The 27,243-nt window shown below is 47.3% G+C and overlaps 2 protein-coding genes across 11 annotated transcripts in view; one reads left to right on the forward strand and one right to left on the reverse strand.

Annotated features, from left to right (window-relative positions):
* Positions 1-11,902, forward strand: part of ADCY7 (adenylate cyclase 7) — a 61,857-nt gene extending 49,955 nt beyond the window's left edge. For 6 of the 9 annotated variants that reach the window (XM_065925297.1, XM_065925293.1, XM_065925295.1 and 3 more), the window contains exons 15-26: positions 887-984; positions 1,883-1,967; positions 2,356-2,481; positions 3,307-3,405; positions 4,322-4,515; positions 5,347-5,434; positions 5,788-5,943; positions 6,625-6,771; positions 7,354-7,458; positions 7,841-7,955; positions 8,750-8,874; positions 9,053-11,902. In XM_065925297.1, the coding sequence (XP_065781369.1) occupies positions 887-984; positions 1,883-1,967; positions 2,356-2,481; positions 3,307-3,405; positions 4,322-4,515; positions 5,347-5,434; positions 5,788-5,943; positions 6,625-6,771; positions 7,354-7,458; positions 7,841-7,955; positions 8,750-8,874; positions 9,053-9,199 (1,485 nt within the window). In that variant the 3' untranslated portion in view covers positions 9,200-11,902. Of the gene's footprint in view, positions 1-886; positions 985-1,882; positions 1,968-2,355; positions 2,482-3,306; positions 3,406-4,321; positions 4,516-5,343; positions 5,435-5,787; positions 5,944-6,624; positions 6,772-7,353; positions 7,459-7,840; positions 7,956-8,749; positions 8,875-9,052 lie in introns of all 9 variants that reach the window. The other 3 variants (XM_065925300.1, XM_065925301.1, XM_065925302.1) reach the window with 1 other exon arrangement.
* Positions 11,903-12,819: 917 nt separating this feature from the next.
* Positions 12,820-27,243, reverse strand: part of BRD7 (bromodomain containing 7) — a 39,478-nt gene continuing 25,054 nt past the window's right edge. The window contains exons 7-17 of one of the 2 annotated variants that reach the window (XM_065925304.1): positions 25,296-25,480; positions 24,161-24,284; positions 23,455-23,530; positions 20,609-20,716; positions 20,096-20,231; positions 17,698-17,809; positions 16,330-16,386; positions 14,280-14,391; positions 13,842-13,985; positions 13,356-13,499; positions 12,820-13,052 (exon numbers count right to left, since the gene is read on the reverse strand). In XM_065925304.1, coding sequence (XP_065781376.1) covers positions 12,997-13,052; positions 13,356-13,499; positions 13,842-13,985; positions 14,280-14,391; positions 16,330-16,386; positions 17,698-17,809; positions 20,096-20,231; positions 20,609-20,716; positions 23,455-23,530; positions 24,161-24,284; positions 25,296-25,480 — 1,254 coding nt within the window. In that variant the 3' untranslated portion in view covers positions 12,820-12,996. Of the gene's footprint in view, positions 13,053-13,355; positions 13,500-13,841; positions 13,986-14,279; positions 14,395-16,329; positions 16,387-17,697; positions 17,810-20,095; positions 20,232-20,608; positions 20,717-23,454; positions 23,531-24,160; positions 24,285-25,295; positions 25,481-27,243 lie in introns of both variants that reach the window. The other variant, XM_065925303.1, reaches the window with a different exon arrangement.

A 27,243-nucleotide genomic window follows, 5' to 3' on the forward strand; every position in this document is an offset into this window, starting at 1 on the left:
CTAGTTCCCTGACCAAGGATTGAATCCCGGTCCCCTGCATTGGGAAACAGAGTCTTAGCCACTGGACCACCAGGGAAGTCCCCATTCACTTATCTGTTGGGGGCCTATGGGTTCTAGCAGCATCCAAGGCCCACACATGGTCATTCCACCCTCACCTGCTGGCCGAGGTGGCTGCTAGTACGCTTTTCACAGACTCTGAGGTTTGGAGCATCTTGGCCTCAGGTGTGGCCTGAGAGGGTGGCCCAGCCCATAGCGCCTTGGTGCTGGGACCTCTCTGCCATTTCAGCCTCCAGGGTCTCTTGGGGTCTCCCTCCCTGCGGGGAGCTTGGGGCCTGAAGGCAGGTGCGGTCACCAGGAGAGCCGTCTGGTGGCCTCCTGCTGCTGCAGGACCCAGACGGGCTGCCCGCTCCCTGAGCCTCGGTTTGCTAACCTTCTGCAGGAGCCCCGCGAGATCTGCCTGGTGTGGAGGGGCAGGCAGCACGGGGCCCCCCACCTAAGGGCTCAGGGCTCAGGCCTGGTTGTGCTTCTCAGTTTGGGGTGAGAGCAGACCCTCCGGCAGTCCCTGTCACAGCAACTGCGGAGCTCACTTGGGCTATGGGATTTTCAGGGACCTGGGAAATAAAGTCAGAGACCCGAGCCGGGTAGGGGAAGGGAAGGGATTGCCTCTGAATATAAAAGAGAATCTGCAAAACGGAAACAGATGAGAATGGTTTGTTCACGATGATGTAACAGCAGCACGGTGAAGTCACGGAGGTGGTGTAAGGGTGTTTTTCTAAAAAGATGATTAACTGGAGCCAGGGTGCAGCTGGGAAGGGGTCAGGGCAAGTGGCTCTGTGGGTGGGGCCTCGGCTGCCCGATTGCCCCTCACAGTCTCTGTCGCCCCCAGTACCGCCTGGCGCCCATCCCCCGGGTCCGCTACTACTTCGCTTGTGCCAGCCTCGTCTTCGTCTGCATCCTGCTCGTCCACGTCTTGCTGTTGTCCAGGTCAGTCGGGGGCCAGGCCGGATGGTCAGGCCCACCAGGGTCAGGCGAGGAGGGCTGGGGACCCTGCAGGTCCCATCAGAGCACCTGTGAGAAGGGGCTGGCCGTGAGTAACTCGAGGCACTTTAGACCTCCGAGGTGCAGAAACCAGCCTGGGTGCAGTGGCCCCATACCTGGAGTTGCCAACGTTCAGTTTTTAGTTTTTTTTAAAAAATTATTTATTTTAATTGGAGGCTAATTACTTTACAATATTGTGGTGGTTTTTGCCGTACACTGACATGAATCAGCCACGGCAGTTTTTCGTTTTAATTGAAGGTGCTTGCTCTCTCAAGCCGCAGGCCTCCCCACTCCCACACGCCTCCCTCGTCCACAGTCACCGGCTATCTGTGTGGCCCTGCAGGCATTTCAGTTGCCCTAGGTGTTTGGAGTTGCAGAAGGGCCACGTCCTGAAATTGTAACTGCCACCGTCTGCCTCTTAGGTGTGGGAAATTGAGGCTCCGGGGTGGAGGGTGGGGCTCTGTTGATGGGAGCGGGGGCGGGGACAGGGGGCTGAGGTCACAGGGAGAGAGTCAGGTCCGCTCCTTGGTGGCCTCTGGAAGGGTGCTTAGGCCAAAGGCTCCACTAGGACTGTGGTTCAGGATGTGCTTAAGGAAGACGAAATAAGGAGCACGTTTGGGTGTGCTTGCGTGCTTGCTGGCCAGGGGAGTAAAGGCTGTGTAACCACTTATTCCTTGTGTGCTGGGCCCAGAAATGGGGGCGCATTTGACCCTGGACTTGTGTGTTGTTCGTGGGGCAGCCGGACCTCGGTGTGCAGAGTCCCCCTTTGGCTGAGGTGCTGGGGATGGGGAACACGCCCTGGGCAGAGGGTCCCCTCAAACTTAGGTTTTTCCTTCTTCTCCAGGACGAAGACTCTGGCCGTGTCCTTTGGGCTGGTGGCCTGCGTGCTGGGGCTGGTGCTCGTCTTGTGCTTCGCCGATGAGTTCTTGGTAAGCGGGTGGGCAGCCCCTGACGGAGCGCCAGCAGGGCCCAGCAGGTGTCGGGGCGGTGGTGGGATAAACCCCGGCCCCAAGACCCGGCCCCTTCCCACGAGCTCTGCACCCCAGCCTGGAGGACAGTGCTGAGTGCCCTGGAGGCTCCTCCCAGGATTCTCTTTCCTAGGCGCCAGTGGTCCCCACGCGGCCATGGCTCTCCCAGCCCCAAGGGTGGGGATGTCCCTTCAGTCTGCTCACCACGTGTGTGCTGAGCTCCGGGCTGGACAGAAGCACAGCACCCCTGATGCCCGCTCGGAGCTCTCAGAAGCGCTCACTCTGCGCTTGGGCTGTGGACCCCTTCCCCAGCCCGGCCGTGCTCTGTGATGACACTGTGATTCCACAGAGGTGCTGCCCGGCCTGGGGGATGCTGCGAGCCATCGCCGAGAGCGTGGAGACGCAGCCCCTGCTTCGGGTGTCCCTGGCCGTCCTGACCATCGGCAGCCTGCTGGTCATCGCCGTCATCAACCTGGTGGGTGCTGGGGCCGGGGCTGGTGGGCCTGGCCAGCACCCCTTGGGCTGAGTACACTTCCCGGGAGGAGGGAGCCAGTCTTCGACCCTGGGAACCTCTAGGCCCTAGAATCTCATAATCCTGTTGCCTAAAAGCAGCATCCGGTGTGGCCACATCCACAGCCTGGTGGGCCGGGCCTGTGGCAGCCCCCGTGGCGGCTCCGAGCTCCTCAGCCTGCATTGGTCACATGAGGACTCGGGGCCCCCAGAGCGCTCACCTGGCCACTGCAGTGTCCTTGACGTCCTGGTCTTTCTCCAGCCCCCGAGGAGGTCCTGACTCAGCCTCTCGGAGACCCCAGTCTCCTCACTGGGGTCAAGCTGCCCTGGGCATGCGCTGGGGAGCACGCAGGCCCCCTTTGGTGGGTTGGCTCACATGCTTCGTGCTCAGACGGCACTCGTCCTGGCCAGTCCTGCCTGTCCCCACATCTAGAGTCGGCACCTCCCCCAGTGACCTCCATGTCCCCTGCACTCGGGACTCTCTGACTGCCTCCCTCAGCATCACCCGGGGAGAAAACGTCACTCTCAGCTTCTCCCCGAGTCAGCCCCGGGGCTCTGGGGCAGGATCCACGTGTCTTGCTTTGACTCCCTTCCCCTGCAGTGGAGCTGCGGCTGCGGTGGGAGGTCGGGGTGCCGTGCCCCTGGGCTGGGCTTAGAGCCGTGCCTGGCAGGAGATGCTCACTGTGCCCGCGGAGCCCCGGGCCCTGCCCTCTGCTCCCAGCCCTGTGTGGCCCGAGCAGACCCTGGGTCGCCCCCAGGCCACCTCACAGGGCCCTCGTCTTGTCTGTAGCCGCTGATGACCTGCCCGGACCGGGGGCTGTCTGTCGGGAATGAGACAGGCCTGAGTGCTGTGAGCAGCTGGCAGAGGACCCCGTGCTGGCTTCTCCCGGTGAGCGTGCCCCTCTGGGTGCCCCAAGCCCTCACTTGGATTTTCCCTGCATTCTCAGAGCGTGCTGAGCTCCGGAGCCCGTGGGCTCTCCCAGGAGAGGCGGGAGGGCAGGGGGTCCGGGCGCTGGCGGTTGTCCTCCACCAGGCCTGCCATGATCTCTTTTCATGGAAGGGGACTTGGCGTGGGGAGGGTGACGGGTTTGCCTCAGAGGTGGAGGAGCCAGGGCCGGGCCCAGGCGGGCTGACACCAGAGGCCATGCCTGGAGTGCCCTCCTGGACAGACTGAGGGCGGTGGGACTTGAGGGGGGCCGTGGGGGACTCGAGTTGGTCTCTGAAGGGCAGAGGTCATGGGCCGGCAGGGAGATAGGAGGTGGGACAGAGAGGAAAAGCCGAGGCAGGTGTTGGGCACAGTAGGTTTCAGGGGGTTGTGTCACCGGGGCGGGGGAGGGCTGGGAGATGAAGCCAGAGGTAGGCTAGATCCAGCTCTGGGCAGAGCACAAGGGCCAGGGTGAGCAGCCCCGTCTTTATGCTGGGGGCACTGGGGAGCCACAGCATGATCTTGAGCAGGAGACTGACATGGGCGGAGAGGCACTTCGGGAGGGACCAGCTCACGGCAGAACTCAAGACCCTGTCACGGCCACGTGGCACCGGCATTTTCATTGGCTGCATTTTTCTTTTCAAATGAGTTCATTGGCTGTAAGTAGAAGTAAACTTATGCTAAAAACAACATATTATAGAAAGTTTTAGGCTCCATTGCCTGCTCCTTGTTAAGGGAGGCAGGAGAGTGATGCTAAAGACACGCTGATTCTTCATGGATTCCCCTGTGGCTAAAGGTGTCCCTCCTTTTGGCGACCTTTGGTCCGGGAGGTGCCTCTTGGTGATGGGAGGCGGGGTGACCGACATCCCTGTCTCCCCAGTGCTACACCTGCAGCTGCATCCTGGCCTTCATCGCCTGCTCTGTCTTCCTGCGGATGAGCCTGGAGCTGAAGGTCGTGCTGCTGACTGTGGCCTTGGTGGCCTACCTGGTCCTCTTCAACGTCTCCCCGAGCTGGCAGTGGGACTGCTATGACCACAGCCTGGGCAACCTCACCGGGACCAACGGCACCCTCAGGTGAGGCCCCGTCCCTCACTCAGGACCCCCGCCCACTGCCCTTCCTGACTGTGGCCCGCTGCAGCGCCCTTTGCTTTGTCTCCGTGATATTTCATGCTCGGGGGCTTTTGCATCCACAGTCCCCCGTGGACCGGAGAGCTTGTGGGCTGGCCTGGCAGGGGAAGTGATGGCCCTGGGTCTGCAGCGCTCAGGACTGAATGTGACTCATCGGCAGGGGGTGTGTCCCTGGTCCCCAGAGGCCAGCGGGTCATCTTGTCTCTAGGCCAGTCTGGGGTGGGAGGTGGAAGCTGCAGCCCTTAGCCCAGCGCCCGGCTCTGAGCCATGTCCTGGGTCAGAGTTCTGCAGAGAGCGGCCGTCCCTGGTCTGTTCCGACACACGGGAGGGGCTGCCGTGTGGGGCTTCTGGGGCTGGAGGCTCAGGTGGGTCGAGGAGAGAGACCCGGCTGCTTTGAACTAAAAGGCAGAAACCGGGGGACCCAGAACAAGGTCTGCTCCTATGGGCCTCCTTCCGCAAGCCCCGCTCACCTTGAGCGTGGGCTGCCTTTGGCTGCCCCCCATGCACCTACAGTGCTCTCCTTGACTGTGCCATGGCCTTCCCTGTGACCAGGTGTCAGCTCTGATGTCACCTCCCCGTCAGCCTCCCCTGTACCTCCCTCTTTCCTTTAAAACCTGGAGCACCTTGTTCGCCAGCCATGACACATGGGCTCTGAGGGCAGCACCCTTCCATCTCGCTCACTTTCCCAGGGGCTAGCCCTGGGTCTGGGCCCGTGCTTGTGGGGGCTTCCGGGGGGAAGTGGAGGTGACATCTGCCTTTCTTCCCCATGTCCAGCAGCTCCTCCTCCTGTTCGTGGCATCTGAAGACGATGACCAATTTCTACCTGGTCTTGTTCTACACCACCCTCATCATGCTCTCCAGACAGGTGCAGCCCGGGAGGCCCCTCTGCTTGGAGAGAGGCTGGGGGTGGGGTAGGGACGGCCTCAGACTTGGAGCCGCGCACAAGATGCAGTCTTTTCACGGCGTCCTGCTCCTGGGGTCACGGGTCCTAAGTGTCCTTACTTTTCATCAGGACTCGAGTGACATTTAATCATGTGGGTCACTTGAGGATTCTAAGTCTTGGCTGACGGGGGTTTCAAGTCCACCGCAGGGCAGCTCTTGAGTCAGAGACCTCAGCCAGGGGCACAGGGTGGGTCCGTAACCCCTGGGGTTACGAGTGTGCTCTGCCCTCTGCCCTCGCTCACTGCAGTCAGGACATGGATGTCCCCTTGTCCACAGATTGACTATTACTGCCGCCTGGACTGTCTGTGGAAGAAGAAGTTCAAGAAGGAACATGAGGAGTTTGAAACCATGGAGAATGTGAACCGCCTTCTTCTAGAGAATGTCCTGCCCGCGCACGTGGCCGCCCACTTCATCGGTGACAAGTTAAACGAGGTGGGGACAAGAAGGGACTAGTCACTCGGGCAGGGAGCCCGGAGGCACAGGTGTGGTTCCTGGAGGGAGGGTGCTTTCCGCAGTTGGTCTCCATGGCACTTGGCCCCAGCGATGCTCCCAGGAGACTGTGTGTGGCATTAGCTGGAAGAAAACAGCCTTCAGAGTCGAGACCTGCGTTCAGGTCTCACTACCCGGGGCCTTGATTTTCACATCTATAAAGTGGGGCTGATAGTACTTGGCTGGCAGAATTGTTGCAAGGAACACATGTTCAGGTATTTGTAATATGGACCATCTGCTGATGAAAACACGCATTTCTACCAGTTCTGTGCAGCAGAGGTTCCTATCTATGGAAACTCAGGCCCAGCGAGCAGAGAACTCAGGCCTCCTGACTGTTACCATTTATACCTGGGGGTTCTCAACCCCAGCTGTGCAGACACAGGGCACCTAAAGGAGCCCCAAACCAACCTGAGTCCCACCCTCCTCAACAAACTGATCTAGAGCCTCCTGTTCCGTCATGGTCCCCAGTTGAATCTCATGTAGCCGGGTGGAGAACCGCTGCTCAGCCCTTCCTGTCCCTCCCTGCCCCCCAACACCTGCTCCTGGAGTGTGAGGCGGGATCGCCGCCCTGCCCGCAGGAGGCCGGGTGGCCATGGGGTCCTGTCTCCCCCTCGCCCGACCCAGGACTGGTACCATCAGTCCTATGACTGCGTCTGCGTCATGTTTGCGTCGGTGCCGGACTTCAAAGTGTTCTACACGGAGTGCGACGTCAACAAGGAAGGGCTGGAGTGCCTGCGCCTGCTCAACGAGATCATCGCCGACTTTGACGAGGTAAGGCCTCCCCGGAGCCTGCAGAGGGTGGGCCGGGGCGCCCCAGGCCCCGCTAACACGTGCGCTGCGGCTCCCTTGGGAGAACACGCGTCACACAAATTATGACAGGTACACACACATTTGCCTTTTTTGTCTCTTCAGCATGTAATGTGTTATCTTCTCTGATTGGCAGCTTGCTTAGATTTAGGTTGTAGATCTATTTGATTTCTTGCTTAGCCTGTGCTGGCAGTCTGTTTCGGAGTTAGTCACTCAGTTTGGGCTTAAGTCTTAGCTGCAAATAATCTGCATGCCTCTGTAGACTGGTGAGTGGGGTGTTTGCATCTTAGGAGGAATGAGACTGGGCTTCCCTGGCGGCTCAGACAGTAAAGAATCTGCCTGCGATGCGGGGGACCTGGGTTCGATCCCTGGGTTGGGAAGGTCCCTTGGAGGAGGGCATAGCAACCCACTCCAGTATTCTTGCCTGGAGAATCCCCAGGGACAGAGGAGCCTGGTGGGCCCAGTCTGCCCTACCCCCTTCTCAGTACCGGGGACAGGCCCAGGCTGCAGCCCTCTTGCATGGCCCTGCTTCCCTCTGTCCTGCAGCTGCTGTTAAAGCCGAAGTTCAGTGGTGTGGAGAAGATCAAGACCATCGGCAGCACGTACATGGCTGCTGCGGGGCTCAGCATCCCCTCGGGGCCTGAGAACCAGGTACTCAGCCAATCTGCTGGTCTCACGCTGCAGCCCCAAACGAAGGGAAAGTGAGCACAGTCCCAGACCGACACTTTACTTGAAGGGGCACCTCTCCACACTCCCTCGTTTGAGGCAGGGGCAGAGGAACTCTTGGCTCAGCCTGAGAGAGGATTTGGTGGAGGGTTTGGAACGGGGCCCCTCGCCAGGAGGGAGTTTAAGTGGGCGTGCGGGTCCTTGATGCCCTGTGGAGGAGGCTCGGTCGGTACAGCTCTGCCCAGCAGCGGTGCCCCATGGCTCACGCCCAGGCTGGCACACAGTGCTCCCCGGGTCGGGGTGCTCTGGAGGCGGGAGGACGGGGCGACACTGCCCGCGGCCCCGTGTGCAGCGCTCTGTCCCACAGGACCTGGAGCGGCAGCACGCCCACATCGGCATCATGGTGGAGTTCAGCACTGCCCTGATGAGCAAGCTGGACGGCATCAACCGTCACTCCTTCAACTCCTTTCGCCTCCGAGTCGGTGAGGCCCGGGGAAGGCGGGCTGGGCCCCAGCTCAGGGCAGGTCTGTGCAGCCCTGCCTCCTGGCAACCCCACTCTCAGTCAGGTGTATGTTGCCATCTGTTATGAAAAACTTTAGAAATCCCTCTCTGATCTTACAACCCCGTGATTGGGCAATTATTCTTTCCTTGTGTACTACTTTTCTTTGAAGGTTTTAAGTAAACAGGGATATATATTACCATGGGGAATCCCCAGGTGTAAACAGGTGACCTTGAATATCCCGAAAACAAAGCAAAATTATTAACCTAAGTAGTCACCAATAGCTAATACAGTCAGTACTCAAAGCCCATGTACTGTTTAAGAGGTGATTAGCAGATATAGATACAGTAAAGCATCCGCCTGCAATGCAGGAGACCCGGATTCGATCCCTGGGTCGGGAAGATCCCTTGGAGAAGGAAATGGCAACCCACTCCAGTATTCTTGCCTGGAGAATCCCATGGACAGAGGAGCCTGGCGGGCTACAGTCCATGGGGGCACAAAGAGTCAGACACGACTGAGTGACTAACACACAGCAGATACAGGAAGTGTTAACACTGGACTCAGAGGCTCCACATCCAGTCAAGTCTGAAAAGGAACTGCCCGGGGAGCCCTCCCCTCACATCCCAAGTACCATCTCCTGTCCCAGACACAGGAAGCACCATCCCTACCTTCATTTTAGTGCTTTTGGCAACGCTTTCTGTGGTAGCTGGGTGGATTCTGTAGCCCTGTAAGCTGGAGGCTCTGTCTCTATGATCTGCCAACTGCAAACATCTTTAGGCATAAACCATGGGCCTGTGATTGCTGGAGTGATCGGGGCACGAAAACCTCAGTACGACATCTGGGGAAACACGGTCAACGTTGCCAGTCGAATGGAGAGCACTGGAGAACTTGGAAAAATCCAGGTAAATGGTCACTGGCGAGACCTGTGCCCAGGGGAGGGAGGGAGCCTGGGCTGTCAGACGGCCAGGGGGTCCTAGCCGCTACATTCTGGAGGGAGACCAGCCCTGTCGGCCAGTCTCTCTTCGTCCCTGCCTTAGCAGGCCTGCCTCCTCTGAGGACTTCAGCTTCTTTCCTTTTCAGGTTACTGAAGAGACGTGTACCATCCTCCAGGGACTAGGGTATTCCTGTGAGTGCCGCGGGCTGATCAACGTCAAAGGCAAAGGTGAACTGAGGACTTACTTTGTCTGTACGGATACTGCCAAGTTCCAAGGGCAGGGGCTGAACTGAGGGCTTTTGGTAGGTGCCAAACATGCCGGAAACCCATCTCCTTCCCTGAAGCAAGCCAGGCGGAAGGCCCAGCCCCATGCCAGGCGCAAAGCAGTCCGAGGGATTGGTCACCACCACCTGCGCAGGTGGCTCCCTGGACGTGCACTAGAGGACCTGTCAGCTTGGGGCGATCACCCGGCCTCACACACAGGCAGCCAGAACCTCTGTGCTGTCCGAGTCTGCGGCGCGGCCTCCAGCCCAGCAGGGAACAGCTCATCTGTGGGCTGTGCACTCATCCCGCAGGTGCTGTGGACGAGACCTTGGGAGCGTGACCTGGCGACCTCCCGCCCCGCGGCCTGTGAGCTGCACGTGGGGAACGTGTCTTTTCTTGTCCAGGATGGGTGGGAACTCCTTTCTCCCCAGCATACTAGCTACAAGAGTGCACACTTCTCATATAGGCATTCTGGTAAATGGAGTTAAAAGACTGTTTTACATCTACAAATGGGTTCAAACAATAGTGAGAAAGCCCCACAGTGGACACTTCTTACTTCTTATCCTCTTTGGCATGTGTCTGTTTAAAAATGGAGACATTATTAATGGAGGTGTCACCCTCTAAATGGCTTCTGAGATGATAGATAAATTCTCTTCCGTCCAGTATAGGCTCTTTCTTGGTAACCACGGCACGCAGGTGGGACCGCTGTCCCGTGTGAGCTCACGGGATCAGCTCAGCCGTGGGCTGGAGCTCCAAGGAACGTGGCTCACTGCAGGAACACAACGAGTGGCATATAGCCTTGGCTTGAATCAGACAACTTTGAAGCCAGAATTGAGATTAGGTTTAATGAGCAAAAAGCCTAGAAAATAAGGCATCAGCTCTCAGCCCTTCCTTGACTCCTCATGCATTTCCGAGCGCCCCCTGCAACCTTGCAGTCTGTCTTAGCTTTATATTGGAAAGGAGTGGAGTCTGTGTGAGCGAACCTGACAGGCTATAGTCCTCCCCTTCAGTCCTCACAGCTAGCTCTGAAGAGGACCTACTCAGCGTCAGCATGTGCAGAGGCTCCTGGATCTGGGAAGCCAGGCCTCTCACACACAAGTGCTTGGATGTTCTGAGCTGACTGAATCCAGGCAAGTGAAAAAGCCAGGTTTGTGAGGTGTGGTGTCTTATAGCACATCAGCTCCAAAACAATCGAAAGACGTCAACTTGTGTTTTACCGTGAGGAAAGAACAAACTGCCCATTCCCTTTTCTGAACTGACTTCACTGCGTCATTACCAGAGTTATATCTCCAGGGTTTCTAATACAGCTGAACTTCACCGTATAACAGGAATTCTAGCCAGAAGTCATCCATGAACTCCCCTGAAATTATACAGAAAATTCTGCATTCTGAGGCTTCAAAAGATGACACGACCTTGCAGACAGGTGACTAAGCAGCCGAGTTTGCCTGGGACGGGGGCTGTGGCGTGAGACAGCACCCCAGCCACGGCAGGGAGGGGACTGGAGCCGAACCTGCTGCTGGCCAGTCCTGCGTCCTGGGGCCGGGGTGGGCTAGTGGCAGCTCTGACGCATCACATGAAACTGGAACAAGTAGGAATAAATCACAAGAACTTGCTGTCCTAAAGGAGTTTCATGGTGAAAATGCTGGTAAGGGAAATAAGCCTTACTTAAGTTGCCTTTTTCACATACCAATTCTTCATCTAAGTACTAGGCTGAAATCTATACCCTTAAAATCAGGAGTGACTGGGCTTTCCTGGGAAATCATGAAGGTTCTGTCATTAATCCAGTGTAGACACACATCAGTATGCTGGGCCTCTCTGAGGTGGATAGGCTTCTACTCTTGCAATATACAAATTACTTTTTTCCTCCAGCAAAGAAATCCCAATTGGGAGTTTAAAAAATAATTGGTTACCATTTATGTATTTTTCTTTCACTGTGCTCAGATAATAAGTTTTGAATTTTTGACATTCAGATCATAGTGTATAACTGACCATAAAGATCACTTACGTTATTTTTTATAAATTCGTTTTCCAATTACCAAGTCATTTGTTCACAGGTGTCACTTTGCTTTATGACAAGACAAGTGTCTTTCCTAACACTGACCTTCTCTGTGGGTCGGGGACATGCTTCATATCTCTACTAAGGTGGCCTCACTGATGCTAGTGATGTTTTCTGGTTTCCTTAAGAAAATTTACTAACAGAAAAGATCATTAACCACTGTATACATTGTGTATATGTATAGAAATATGCTTTGAGAAAGTACATGAAAGAACTAGGGGTTATTCTATATACTGAATATTTATAGATCTGTAACATTTGTTTCAAAATGTTATATTTCATTTTTATATAGTACCAGTGTTTCTCTTTTCTTTAGCTTTTCATAGATTAAATCGGCAATCTGGAAAACCTGACTGTCCTGGAGTGTTTCGAATTTAAATGTTTTCTTGGTCTTTGGGAACTACTTGGCTAAATAGATCGAAAGTTTTAAGAGTTGGTTGCTGCCTGAATTGTCTTTGAGAGACAAACTCTAAAAAGACTTGATAAATGCATATTTGAAAGGATTCTTTAATTCTTCTGGCATATGCTTTCAAGTATGTTTTTGAAAGATTAGGTCATCTTAACTCTCTTGAGAGATTCAATTTTCCTTCACCCTACTTGTTAAATGTTAGTTTTCAAAGTCAAGAAAATAATAAAATAGCTTCCAGCCTGGGTGTTTTGCAGAAGGGCTCCATACAGTCTGAGTAGGGTCTTAAACCTAATTTGTTCCCTGAACTAGGTCACAGTCTAATGCCTGGTCACAGAAGAGGACCACGTAGCATTTCCTACTTAAATAATTAAACTGCTCAGGAACTTTAACCTTTGCCTTTCAGATAAAAGTACATGAGTATCAGTTTAGGGGACATGGCAGAGGCATAGGAACCTGTTGAGAAACAGTAAATAGAAACATCAACTTTCCTTTAAGCTTGGTGATTTCATTCACATATTCATGGACAATTTAGTTTGTATCCTATTTGGCTTGTCCTTCTATTATACTGGGAAAACCTCTCTACAAACAGCAAAAATAAACCAAAAAGGAACACCAGACAAGTCAGTGCTATGAAACTCCTGACATGGTTTTTGTCTTGCTTTTGTGGTGGGAAGCCCTGGTCCTTCCACATAAGGACATCGTCCCCAACAGGTAAACGGGGGACACACTAGTAAATTCTAAAGTTGAATTTGTTTTCATGGTATAACAATGGGAATCTCACTGGATGGAAATTTTTAATAAGAGTTTCTCAGTCATGGTCCTGCCCGTGAAACATAAGGAGGCAGCATTATCACTCTCTGCAAGAACTTCGCCTAGGTCCACTCCCATCCACTTTCTGCTTGGTATTCTAACCGGTCCAAATCATTCCTTCCTCACAAGGTCACTTTTTGAATAAATCCTCGAAGTGAAATCTGCTAAGTCAGGAACCATTTGGTTATAATTTCCTTAATAAAAAGTGAGGCAAATACGGGAAAATGAGGGATTTCAATGATTTGGGCAACTTTTTAATGGATGGTCAGGAAAAAAGACTGTTTTATTCTCCAAGCTTTTCTCTATCACTTCATCCTCAGATTCAGCCCCAGGGAAAGGTGAAGGGGTAACTCAGCTGATATGTACAATACAGCTCATAGTCCAGGTTTAGCTTTATTACCTAATAGAAGTTCAATCTCTGGAACATTAAAATTAACTGTTCCAAAGTTTAATTAAAAACACAATTTACAAATATTTAATATCTTCTGAAAAGCATTTCCAAGTTAATGAAAAAAATATATACATAATATATAATCAAATACCAGATAGCTTCAAATCCCATCAGGTTCACACTCAGTAACATCGGTCTTTTTAGGTTCTTCAAAATCTGAAAGAAAAAAACCCCACTATTTAGCACCTTTTTTCCTTTTAATTAAAAAGGGGATGTGAGAGTAAAAAAAGTAACTGTTGACAGCCCTTCTTCACTATGTTCAAGGTTAAATACTAGGTAGGTGTATGACTATAGTTTTGTTTTTTTTCACAAATGTGTGAGGTCTTTATTCCTTAAACAAGATGGAAAGAAAACTCAACTAGTTCACAGGTTAGCATCAGAGACGCCTTTCAGATGTTCCTGGAGGGAGAGGCCTGATGTTACCGAGCCCTCCATGCTCCCAGAGACACAGGCACGTACCTTCTGTTAGATCGACAAGGTGGTTTTCAATGCCCGGGGAGGGGACGGAAATTCCCATTGCTTTTCGGAGTCCGTATGTGCTTACAATATCGCCTGGAGTTACTTGCTGTGCAAGTTCTTTCAGGTTATTGGTCACTTGTTCAGCTAGGGGTAAAAAAAACAGAGTTCAAGGTACTGAAATGTGATTCCTTTAGATAACTTAAAAAAAAAAGCCCAATAAATATGAATACAGAAAATGAACTGTCCATGGTGTTCCCTTCAGTGTTACTTGATAGTGGTACCACTACTCTGAAATGCTCCCTTTAAGCAGCTTGCTTCCCCAACCAGGGGCTTTCCTGGTAGCTTAGGTGGTAAAGAACCAGCCTGCAATGCAGGAGAGCCGCTTCCATTCCTGGGTTGGGAAGATCCTCTGGAGAAGGGATAGACTACCCACTCCAGTATTCCTGGGCTGCCCTGGTGGCTCAGATTCTAAGAGGCACCACATACCGAGATGCATTTCTCTGTATGACGGACCCAAGAGACAGATCATGTTGGGAGGGGGTCTGGTGCTCAGACGCTCATTCTGGGCTTCCTGGAGCTCTCTGAGCAGTTTGGTGGTCTCATCAAGTTTCCTCTGGAACACTTCAGCTTCTGTGAGAAAAATAACTTATTAAGGACAACATGGACATACTTGTATCTGATCCTGTGCAATAAACTGAGGACTGTGCTCTGGGGTTTTGCCATTTATTGGTCAGTCGTCTCTCCTCAAAGGAGTAATCCCCCCTAAATGAAATCACCACCACAGGCACACTTTACTGTTCACTGAGCTTGGCCAGTCACCATGTTCCCGCAGTGAATGGCTATGTTCGCCTGTGCTGCTCTGACGTTACATCTTAACTGCCTGTGTCAGGAAGTGTTTCCTTCAAATCCTCTGGAGACACTCACCTTCAGAGTCAAAGACTTCAACTGGAGCTCCGAAGTGTGTTACTGCTTTCAGTGCTGTGAGCTTGTCTTGATTACTGGAGTCTAAACGCCCTGTTAGTTCAACTTCTGTAACCTGCTTTAAAAAAAAATTATCTGAGCTTGCTGAGCCCTGACAGTGCTAGAATGAGAAGTCAGTAGACGGCTTGTGTTTATAAGCCAAGTTATTTCACTTATTTAGAGCTATAATTCTGATGCCATAAAAACCTTTAAAATGTCGATCCTAAATCCTGGCGGATGTGTCCGTAAGTTCACACTTCTTGGTAATGGAATGGTGTGTTTTAAACACTGTGTTATTTGTTTCATCACCACTCTAACCATAAAAGCCTTGTCACTGCACCTGTGGTGACTGTGACGGTACTGTGGTTTCTGAGGTTCACAGGCAATGTTTTAGTCCATACACCGGCACTCCCTCATGGTAGAACTTGAACGTAAGATACTTCTTGGGTTCTCCTCTGGGCCTCAATTCAGGCTGTTAGTATTGCATGGGAGAAACAAAATCCTAAAATGGGTAGTTTTATTTTTGGAATCTCAAGACTCAGAATTTCCATAACTGCAACACTGGTTTTTAGGAAATGATCAACCGTGACAGTGAGTAACCCAAAGTTAATGGTTCCATTTATACTCTAGTACTGCACTCTGAGCTCAGACACGCGGGCTAAGTGTGGTGGAGAAAACCTTATCAGTACATACTTGGGCCTGCCATCTCAGCTGGGCCCTTACAACTCGACTTAATACACTTCTCACCCAGCTTTCCTTCCCATTCGCCAGCTTTCCTTCATTCTTACCTGTTCACGTACATGACCTTGCCTGGCTCATCTTTCTTGGAAAGTGACATGAATTTTTAAGTACCATCTACATTTGCATCTATCTTTACTTGATCTTCCATCTTCAAGTTTTCTTTCCTGTCAAAAGGCTTACAACTCTCTGATCTAAGTCATGTAACTCATGGCATCTTTATCTTGTCCCCACCATTTTACTGAAATTACTCTGATTAAGGTTACAAATGATACCTGTCCTAGAGGGCTTCTGTATGGCATCTGACACTGCTGGACTCTTTCCTGCATGACTCTTCCATGCTTTTCCTACCTTAACTATTGGTCTTTCCAAGGTTCTTTGGCCTTTTCCTGTCTATGTGTTCTGCCTGGACAATCTCATTCACTTAATACCTACAACAATTCCACTTTGACACTAATGACCTCTAGATCAGCACACCTCCAGTATGTCCCAAACCACACTCACCAGTCCTGAAACCAGATGATACTTCCTTCCTGCTGAAGGTGTGCTCCTTTTCCTGTCCCTCTGACAGAGCTAGCAATGCTAGTATCTACCTCGTGCATCAGGCCCTATCAATTTTAGTTCTACTGTATTTTTCTTTATTGCACATCTTCATTCTCTTCCATTACATTGTTATCTAAGCAAAAAACAACTAGCTTAAGTCCCATGGCTTTTCACTGGTCCGCTCCCTCCAGCACCCCCTTCTCCTCCACATCTAATCATGGCAGTCTTTGAGGAGAAAATCTCAACTTCTTAGCACTGCATATATAGCTTGTCATCTGATCCTCCTCTCTCCTGGTACCCTGTGGTCACTCACTTCTTGGGTGTGCTCTTGCCCTGCCTGCTCAGATTATGTCATTAATCTGAGTTAATGACATAACTACCCACTTCATACACCTGGCCCTGTGCTGGGAGAACCCTGTTCATCTTTCTAGACCCAGTTCATCTGGAAGCCTCTCTGTGAGAACCTCACCAATTGTCCAAAGCAGCTAGCTCCCCTAGCCTGTGCTCCCACAACATGTACACTTATGCTTTACAGTAACTGGCTTTGGCTCCCTTGTTTACATGCTTGTCTACTGCACTTACTGCTGCTCCCTTCTCCACAGGCAAAAAAAGTTCTTTGATTTCAGGAGATACTCAATAAATATTTTGCTTTTAAAATAAAAGCTGTATCATTTAGGCTTTTTCATTTCTTTGCCATTTAAGTATTTCTTGTGAAGAAATGAAATATATTCACCTCCATTTCTTTGGCTGTGTCAAGTATCCCAGTCTGGCTTTCATCTTCAGGAGATGACTATAAGGATAAAGAAATACACTTTATTAAAGAAAACAACAGGTGGCTAAAATCTCTGACAAACAGAAGATAGGAGAACTCCTGCTGTATTCTGCATGAAAAGAGGCAATATTCTCAAACAGCATCAATGTGTATAAAATATTCAAATGCTACAGAGAAGGTGAAAAATTTCCATAACCCTAGTCTTCAGAGATAATGCCTATATAAACAACACATGTATCATGTGCAAAAATCAACGATGATCTGTTATCTTCTCTTGAAAGGTTATACTGGGATTTATTTAACTGATTTCTAGTTTTAAAAAATTATAAAAACTATATTCCTTACATATAACTCCTATCTTATTTTCTAGTATAAATTCTAAGAGAAACTGCTAGATCAAAGGGCAGAGAAATTTTAAATTTGAAATATACTGCTATATCAACCAAATGAAAGATAAGTGATTTTAGTTCAAGACCTTTAATTAATTCAGATTAACTGATGTGAAGTATACAGTAAAAATATTTCTGAACTGATGTAAAGCTGAATGTTTTTTAGGTGATGTAGAGAAAGCAGTTTTGTGCTAAGATACAAGACTGTACAGCAGTTCTCACTGGACTTCAGGCACTGACTCAGCTCTGCTGACAGGTCACCCAGGGACCAGGAGCCACAGGTGCAGTGAAGGCAGAGAACACAGCGACTGCAGCCCAGCCGCCAGGAAGAGTCAGAACCCCCAGCAGATACAGGGCTCCTCTATCTATGCTGACATGGACTTTCTGGAGATCAGCTCTCCTCTCCCCTGAACGGACATTTTCTGGTTCTCATCTTTGAGTCAAGTCTCTGAATTACCCCGGATTATGAACTATGTCCAACTGAACTGGAGCTAATTTACAAGTGTTAACACAAGACAGCAATGAGGAAGCTTTTTACTTTTTTACTTGAGGCTTCACCACTGTATTATTACTACATAATAAGGAAAAGGACATTCCCTATCATTTTCGTCAACTCAGTGTCAAGCCGGTGAGCCAGACTTCCTCTTTTTGTTCGGGTATATAACAAGAGCTGACTTCTGGGTTGTAACCCCCATTTTTGATTTCTACATTTCCAAGATGAGGAGATAATGACAATCATCTGGCCCTCACAGATCCTGGTAGCCGAGTTTCTTGTTTCCGTTCATTGTCCTCCACCCATGGGCTCCACCCGGGCTGGGCTGTCTTTTCAGTGGAATGGAGTTCAGCTGCCACACTGGTTAATCCCATGGTTTCATAACACTGATGACTAACACTTGAGGACCAATGATAAATCACCCTATTACTTTAGCAGCATTCTTACCGTCTCGGACTCCTGCAGGGTTCTAGAATGTCCTCCTTTTGTTAAAACATCCAGTAAACTATCTGCCATAACATATGGATAATCTTGGCATGTGGCCAAAAACTCATGGATGCTGAAAAACAGTGTTGGGAAAGTCACTTTCATATAAATGATCTCCACTGGTGTTTTCTTCCTGTTACAGCCAACTAATTAGATGCCTTTAACTTACACCCATGATGTGAAACTTTCCATCAAGACAGAACACAATTAAATTTACATATTTACCAGTGATAGATTTATCATCATGAGAGAACTAAGCAATATCAAGAACATCATGAAAAGGAAATGCTCCTGGGGAAAAGTTCAAAGAAAAATAAGATCTCAGTGATGGAGGGGATGAGGGCTCAGTCAGTGGAATTCTTTGCTTCTCTCTTTCACTCCTTCCCTAAGGAAGCCTCAGGGCTCTTGTATGTACTAGTGAAAGTGAAAGTCGCTCAGTCGTGTCCGACTCTTTGCGACCCCACAGACGATACTGTCCATGGAATACTCCAGGCCAGAATACTGGAGTGGGTAGCCTTTCCCTTCTCCAGGGGATCTTCCCAACCCAGGGATCAAACCCAGGTCTCCTGCATTGCAGGCAGATTCTTCACCAGCTGAGCCACAAGGGAAGCCCCTTGTATGTACTAAAACACTCTCAAAGTTACACCTCCAGATTGGACCACACTCTGGCAGCTCCATTTGGAGGTCAAATAGCCTCATAATGTCCAAAATTGAACTGGTGGATCTTCCTCCTGAAGTAGTCCTTCTAAAATCTTCCCTCTTAGTAACAGCAATGCCATCTTCTAGGCTTCATCTAAAACCCTGGAATTCTCCATGACTTTGCTCTCTCCACACCCGACTTCAGTGACTCAAGAAATCCTACTTAGGCTGACTCCTGATCCCATCTCGGTACCTCAGCCTCCACCCCTTCAGTTCAGTTCTCATCTGGATTATGACAGCAGATCCCCTGTATCTTCCCTTGCCCCCTATAATCTGTTTCCCATACAATAGCCATAATGATCTTTTAAAAATTATAAGCCAGACTTGGTCACTCTGCTCAAAAGCCACCAATATCTTCCCATCTCACTTAGAATAAAACTCCAAGTTCTTACAAAGATCTACGCCCACCTGCTATTTCCCCTGCAATCTTTCTGCCCTCTACTGCTCTTTTTGGTCTTTAAATGTTTCAGACAGGTTCCCACCTCAGGGCCTTGCCCAGCTATTCCACTGGCTGGAATGTTCTTTCAGACAACAGCAACGTTTCCTTCTTTATCACCTTCAGTTTTTGCTCAGTGTTCATTCTGCAAAGTCTTTCTTGACTATTTGAAACAGCGCTCCTCTCCCAACCCTAGCACTCCCTACATTCCTTTTCTTCAAACCACATATCACCATCTGACATCAGGCATGAGTCTGTGTCAGTACTGCTTCCCTGCAGAATCCCCAGTATCTAGATGAATGCCTGGAAAATATGGTACCCCAGCAATACCTGTATGTGGAATGCACGGATGAATAATCGAGAAAGGATTTATTTAAGCTGGTGAGAGGAGGTCTAAAGAATACAAATGGCTTGATCTGAAAACACAGTCATTGACTTGTAAAAACACTACCACCACTACCACCACACATATGTAAAAGTGAACAAGTCCCTCTTTTCCAGAAAACCAGGAGACTGGTTAATCTACTGGGTTAAGTCTTACACATAATGAAAGTTTACAAAATTCCACTGCCAAGAAGGAATAACCCAAGCTCAGCCCAACCCAAGCCAGAATGCCAGTAAATCAGGACGGTATCTCATTATGCTGATGGCATGCAAAGTACCCAGCATCCTAAACAAGAACACAAAACAAGTGATAAGGGCTGGTGGAGTGTAACTGCCAGAGTCTACTGGGACCTGACAGGTCAAACAGGCTTGGATGGGGGTCGGCTTTGGACCAAACCAGGTCCTACCTCCTATCTTGGAGAAAATGTGCGGTGGCTTTGACTTTGATTTGATCCCCATAGCGATCAAATCTGGAACGACTCACTGACGCAGAAACATGTTACAACGAAGCAGGTGGCACAGCAACATTCTGAAGCAACAAGCTCCTGAAGTTTATAAGCGGAAGCACAAGACAGCTTTAAAAACGTGTTTTTCTAAGAACTAAAATACTGCAGATGCCAACACCAGAAAATATTAGGGAGACACATGCTTTCTTTAAAATATTTACTTTCCATTAAAGAATGCTGATAACTAGGGGTCTGTTTAATTGTCGATTAAAAAAATTCCTGAACACATTTCCCACCATTTGAATAACTCTGTAGGTCTATCAGTAGATCCCTTATGTGTATCAGTGTTTTAGGACGGTGCAGCTCTCAGAGCACCAGTGAACAGATGGCTCACCTGAAATCACTGGGGAGATCAGGGTCTTCCCCATAGGTTGAATAGATCAAATCAGAATCGTCCTTGCTGATATTTGCAAACGTGGAGTCGTAATGTGGTGCATAAGAACTGTAGGGTCCATAACTCAAGTATAACACTGTTGATGGAAACACACATAGAACCACAATACTATTCTTTAACTTGTATGTCAATCTATTTTTCTAATTATTAAAGATTATTCCCTTATAACTTTGCTACTTCACTGACTGGCAAACAAATCCAAGGTAAATTATTTTCTCCAAAATATATACTTATAAGTCACAACTTAAGTGAATCTTTTCTTACAATGGGGAGGGGAAAAACAAGAAAGCAAACTCATTTTTAATATTAATACTGATTTTTCAGTTTCTTTAAAATATCTAATGTTGCAAAAATACCATAAATACAGTTAAAGTAATGGTAATTATGCTTCTTTTCCTCAACTCCTTGAAAATGAGAAGAGAAAAAAACCACACTACCACATGGGAGCCTTACCTGGAGTCACTTTGTTTCTTTTATCTTCTTTGAATCCCTGCAAAGTATTCACTCCAGACTGAAGTCTTCCAGTTGTCATCCCCAGCCTCACAGGACAATAGCCTGGTTCTAAAACGTAAGAGTGAGCGTGGTGGAGACAGCTCACGTGGTAGTGACCCCATGGTGCTCTGCGGAGCTTCTGTGCACGCACTGCTTCAGGACATCCACCTCACTCCGAGTAGCCCTTACTATACCCATCTTTTTTTTTAGCCATTTTTAACAAAAAAAATCTGAGTTCAGAAAGGCAGGAATGTAGCCAGGATCCAAATCTGGTCCTTTTCATCATACTCTGCAGCATCCTGGAATTCTTTATAATCATGTTGCACTTCACTTTAAAAAACATATTTAAAAGTCGGACCTTTCAATGTTAAGATGATGGAAGTAAACCAGTAGAAAAGGTCAAGTAACAGAAGCAGAAATCCCTGATTAAAGACAAGAACTTGTAATACATTCAGGATAAATTAATCTCTACAAGAGGCAGACTTGTACTGCAGGGACAAATAGCCTTTAAAGACAAAAAGCCCGTAAACCAGGCATGCAGTCCTGTAATGATGCTGGAAATCTGTGATGTAAGCGTAAGAACAGAGAGGGATGGTGTCAGGAGAGAACGTGGTCTCTAACAAAATCCAACAGAAAGTATTGTTTTCTTCTGAAGAGCTCTGGTTTCTGTAACAGGACCACCCTGGAACAGAGTCTACTGCCACATGTGATCAGTGTGACGAAGTAGAAGCACTTGTGAGAAACTCCAAACCTCTAAAACAAGATCTTCCTTCCTTGGTAAGCATCTGCTATCTTAATTGGTACTAGTACCTCCAACCAGGAGGATGAAGCTGAGACGCAAACAGGGGCATCTTCCACCTTAAACCAGTAAACTGGCCTCCTGGGGGAGCAGCTGTTGAGTGTGAGGATCAAGTCAGTGTTGGCTGCAACTGATAATGTCTACAATAGTTGGGAACCCAGAAAACCAGACCAAGAGCACAGACTAGAACCCCAGGTACAAAGAAAGGGGCAGATCTTTGTGCCTTTAAGAAAAGTTTCACCTAAATCAACTTAGCTGCATCTCTTATCACCAAATTTTCATCACTGATACATCAGAAAGAGCAATGTTCTCAATCCTGTGGCATTTTCTATGACCCAAGACCCTAAAAAATTCTACTATGAGAAGTTCATATAAAATTAAAAAATGGGGCCAGAGAGAAAAGAGCAAGTTGTAGGTAGGGGTGGCAGCAGTGGCGGGGTGTGGCGGGGGGGTCACATGGCCACAGCCATGGCGGGGGCGGCTCCTCCGGCCTGAGCAGCAAGGCCCGGTCTATGGCCTGTACCTCTGCACCAACCTGGAAAGGCTGCAGGGCCTCATAGTATTTTTTTTCCAAAAAAAAAAAAATTATAAAGTAAAAGAGTTTTGTTTTGAAATCATAGCACCAGTTCTTCTTTTTCTAAGTCAAGGAGCCGATCAATGTTCTCCTGCCTCAGCATTTCAAGAGTGTACTGCAATGTTAAAACATTGACAGGCGGGCATCAAGCTCTTCTCCGCTTCAAGGTTTTTTTCTTTACCTGTTGTTCCCCAGTCCCCTACTCAGCACCTTGGGGCCAACCTAAGCATCTCTTAAGGAAGCCGTCTTTGACCCCAGACACTGTTACTACTCTGCTGCTCTATTCCCCTGCTGCACTGACTCCTGGTGGACAGGCTGCCATCTCTTCACTTGATTCTTTGTGTGTTTTTCTTTCCCCACCCCACAGAGGAAAGGACCTGTCTGTTCCTGTTTCGTTCCCTTTTACACCTAGCTCCACCTCCAGCTCCTAAGACAGTGCCTTCCTCACAGCAAATAATAAATATTAGCAGCTATTTCCTGGAATTTTGTCATTCTTCATTTCTGTATCCCCAATTATCTCCCTCCTAATGGTAGTAGGAAGAGTTATTTATAGAATAAACATTCTCATGCTTATCACAACATGATTCCCTCAAAGATAAATGATACATATTTCCCATTCTTATATCAAATTTCAAAATATTCCCTATTCTATTTCCATTAAAATATCATTTGAAAAAATAAAGTATGACTGATGTTCTAAAACAGTGATTCCTAACCTTTACAATCTTTCTAACAACCACAGTGAAAGATATAATGTCATTTACTATATATTATTCCACTACCATTAAGGTACTAGTATAGTACATGGCACATATAATCATTTTATTCCCTAAAATTAAAAAGTCTTAAATTTTATTATGCCATAGTCTGAAGGTTTTGAGATATTGCCTGAGTCTTTTTGAGGTATCTCAAAAAGTGCCCGTCTCTTAAAACCAGGGCTAGAAATGACCACCTAATATTTAGGGTTTGTTAATGGTTGGTATGATAATCCAGGAACTTAGATATGTTTTAAGTCTTTTTTCATGTGGACCACATTTTTAAGTCTCTACTGAGTTTGTATAACACTGCTTCTGTTTTACGTTTTGGTTTTCTGGCTGTGAGGCATCTGTGATCTTAGCTTCCCGACCAGGGACTGAACCCGCACCCCCTCCACTGGAAAGCAAAGGCTTAACCATTGGACTGCCAGGGACGTCCTAGGCACTTTATATTTTAAAGAAAACTTGATTTTGTAGCACTTATTTTGGGATGAAATAAAGTTAGGTTAGCTGTTAGTATGACATACAGGATACCTAGCCAAATTCTTTATGGATGATGATAGTTGGGTTTATCAATATTCAGACTAGCTCCTCTAAAGTTAAACAAGCTTCTCTAAAATGTTAACCAAGTTGCCACATTATCATCAAGTTCATGCGCAGTCTAATTCTGTGAACCTACCTCCTACAACAGGATCCACAGGATGGAGAAGTCCCAAAGTTGTTGTTCCATCTGGCTTTCTCCTTTCAAATTCACACTGCAAAGACCCAAAGTATTCAAATGGCATGAACAGTTTTATATACGATACATATGTATGCTGCTCACCAGAAAACCTCACCTTAGTTTAATCAAACTAATATTACAGGTGGCTATCATCATACTCATATCAACTTTCACATATGTACACAGGTGCTGATGGGTTAAAGAAATAAAGGTTAGAAAATCTCAGAATTTTCAAAGAGCCGTGTGGGTGCTCAAGTTCTGTTTAAACTATTTAAAAAAAGTATACTGAAAACCAGGGAAGAGAAGTGACTTATCTAAAGCCATGGATTAATTCATTCGATTTTAGAACCGAGGTGCTAAACAACATGACTTCAAAAGACCGTGTATGTTTTCTTATAATCTTAAAAGTATGTGGTTCATTTTCCAACATTTGAACACATTAATGTTTCTTAAAAAAAACCCCAAACCCTTCTAGCCAGTAACAGAGGATAGTATGAATTATGTACTTTTAAAAACAAGTAGATTACTACTTTTTCTTCTGTGAGCGCTGTCCTGAAGAGCTCTATGGCAGATATGGATTAAAAGTACACAAGCAACTTAAAAACAAAAAGTTTCAGACAACCCGAATCAGTAGGTAATGAAAAGAAAGGAAAAGTTCCATCACCTGACTATTAACAAGCCTCCTGGTCAGCTTTCCTCCAGATTCCTTAACGATGCGGTCAATCTGCTCCTGCTCTCTTTCTAAACTATTGCTTTTAAATTTATCTTCAAGCACATCTTTGTCTTTCCTGAAAGCACACATTAATACTAAGTAAAAAAAAAAGAAGAGGATAAGATGAAAACATTAAAATGTAATTCCAAATATGAATACAACCAAAGTGGAGAAATTTGTGCTACTGACACCAATTAAAACTTTGTTTCCTAATGACCTGGTAAAGGGCCCCAATAACACACAAACACTAAGGCAGGCCAAGTAGTTGGTCAGTTCCCTCCCTGTGGCCAGTATTATTTGTTTTAAACATTTTTCTTAGTATATTCATAAAAACGAACCCTACCTCAAATATATTTTAAAAGCGGAGGGGTGCACAATTTGTTTTACAATTTGGTACACTTAAGTTCAACTTTTAAAATTTAAAATAAACATGTACTACAATGTATAAACCTTAGAAATATAAGAGAAACCTGTCACACGTTCACTTCATGTTGTAACAGCAGAAGTCCCAACCTGCTAACTAACCCCCTCTCCCAGGCTGACAGTGAGGTGCTGGGCGCCAGGACAGGTAGGCAGCAGTTGAGCAGGACGGACACGTACGCAACTGAGGGGGGCCCCATCAGCTGATGGCTGGTAGGATCGCGGCTCACACTGCTGCTACCAGCTGACGTTGAGTGGAAAACATGCACACATCTCAGTGACAGCCCATCTGTTCAGAAAGCAGTTTTAACTGTGCTTAGGCTTAAGTATGGGCTCGACTCCTCTGTGGAATGAGGTAATGAATATACAACTTTTTTCTTAAACAAATGGCTCCATTAATATAAACTCACTGACAGCATGAGTCCCTCGAGACTATTTACTGGTTTTAAAACGACTTCCCTACAGAACAGACATTCAGAACTATTTTCTGGATTGTGTTTAGACAATTACAAACTATGCTTCGTATGAGAAAAGGGGTGTCAAATCATCAAAATGGACTCTGACAAAACCCAACTAATCACGGACCCAAGGAAGGTCCCTGAATTGTGTTTTCTCCCATTACTGGTGTGGAAGACAGCTTAACCTTAATATTTCAAAGATTCTTTACTTTTTATTCTCCTTATTGGGGCTCTTGAAGCCCTGTGCCTCAGCGTCTCCAGTGTCGTCCCTCTCTCTTGGCCAGGAGCCGCTGTCCTCCCCACTCTGCGAGGTGTCTGTCCTGTCTCTCTGCTTCCGACTTTTCTGCAAGTCTGCCATGAAGTCTATGCTTTGCTTCAGGCTCTGAATTCTCTCCTAAAAATATTCAGCAATATTCTTATTGTATATTTGTCATTCATTTGTAAAGTAACACATTTTCCCTCATAAGAGTTTACACTTATCCTGTCATTAATTAGGGAAGAAAAACAGTTAAATGTAACCCTACCAACAGAGCAGAATAGTTAGGAACCAGGACAATAAAGTCTATTCCTTCAATTCAGATAATTTCCAAAATAAGAGACTGCTTTGCAACTTTACTGCATCATCAAAAAGTTCACAGGAGAGAATATGTGAATAAAGACTAAGTATTCTTAGCAGTAGTAAATTTAAAGTTTAGTTTAATAGTGTGTTAAAACTTCATATTTAATAGAACAGTTCATCTTCTGAAATTTAAGAATTATTAGATATTTAAAATGAGCATGTGAATATGGGAAGATCTCTTACATTTTGGTATCCTGGGATGATCACTGAGGACTGGCATTTTTCTGTATGAAAACATGCCTCAACAAGAAAAGACTGCTAGCATAGTTTCTTTTTAAGAATGCATAATGTTCTAACCAAAGAAGTATTGCTTCTATTCTGTGAAACATGTGCTGAATTTTCCACTGCATCCCTTATGGGCCTGTGGTTTCCGGACAAATGTTAAAGAGGCAGACTTGTTCCTAGTGACTACTCTGCCTTTTAATTCTGTGTTGTCAATGGACAAAATATGGAGTGTAGTCTCCTTAGGGATACATAGCAACAGCAGGGAAGACTTCTACAGAATAACAGAAAAACTGAAAAGGACCAGAGGTCATTCAGATAAGAACAATGTAGCCCAGAAATGCTAAATGACCCAACTAAGGTCTCAGAACCACAGACTAAGAGCAGGCTTCTTGGATCTCATGATGGGGCCTTTTCTCATTATCCCCTGCTATGTTAGCAGTGCAGATTGTGACAGCCTCAGGAAATGGGCCCTGCTAATTTTACTGCACTATAATTTTTAATTATATTAAAAAATATATATGATATATATAAATATATATATTATATATATATAAAATATATTAAAATATGTATATAAAGAGAGGGCTTCCCTCATAGCTCAGTCAGTAAAGAAGCTGCCTGCAATGCAGGAGACCTGGGTTTGATTCCTGGGTCTAGAAGATCCTCTGGAGAAGAAAATGGCAACCTGCTCCAGTATTCTTGCCTGGAGAATCCCATAGACAGAGGAGCCTGGCAGATTACAGTCCATGGGGTTCCAAGAGTCGGTCACAACTTAGCGACTAAACCACCATAATTTTTAAAATAATGTCAAAGCTTTTTAAGTAATAAATTTTATTGCAGACAAAGACATGGGTAAAGGAGAAAATAAGAACCTTGTTAATTTATTATCTAGAGAGGAAAACTGTTAACAGATTTAACATTCTAGTAGCATTACACATATTAGCAAATCAGAATTATACTGCACAAGAAAATTTTCTTTCAGTTAATAAATTGTATCTCCCCTCTGTTCCATTAAATATTCTTTAAAATATTTTAAGTAACTGTATAGTATATTATCCCATGTGTGTCCCATGGTTTAATTAATGACCCCCTACAGAACATTTAACCTTATTTCCAAGTTTCTGCTATTATAAATAAAAATCTCTAGGAATCCCTCTCTCTTTGAAAAAATGAGAGGAGTAAAACGGCTTCTCTAGTGGCTCAGTGGTAAACAATCTCCTACAAGGCAGCAGACCTGGGTTCGATCCCTGGGTTGGGAAAATCCCCTGGAGAAGGTAATGGCAACCCACTCCAGTATTCTCGCCTGGAGAATC

This window comes from Muntiacus reevesi, chromosome 2 (assembly GCF_963930625.1).
Source record: "Muntiacus reevesi chromosome 2, mMunRee1.1, whole genome shotgun sequence".
NCBI classification, from domain to species: Eukaryota; Metazoa; Chordata; class Mammalia; order Artiodactyla; family Cervidae; genus Muntiacus; species Muntiacus reevesi.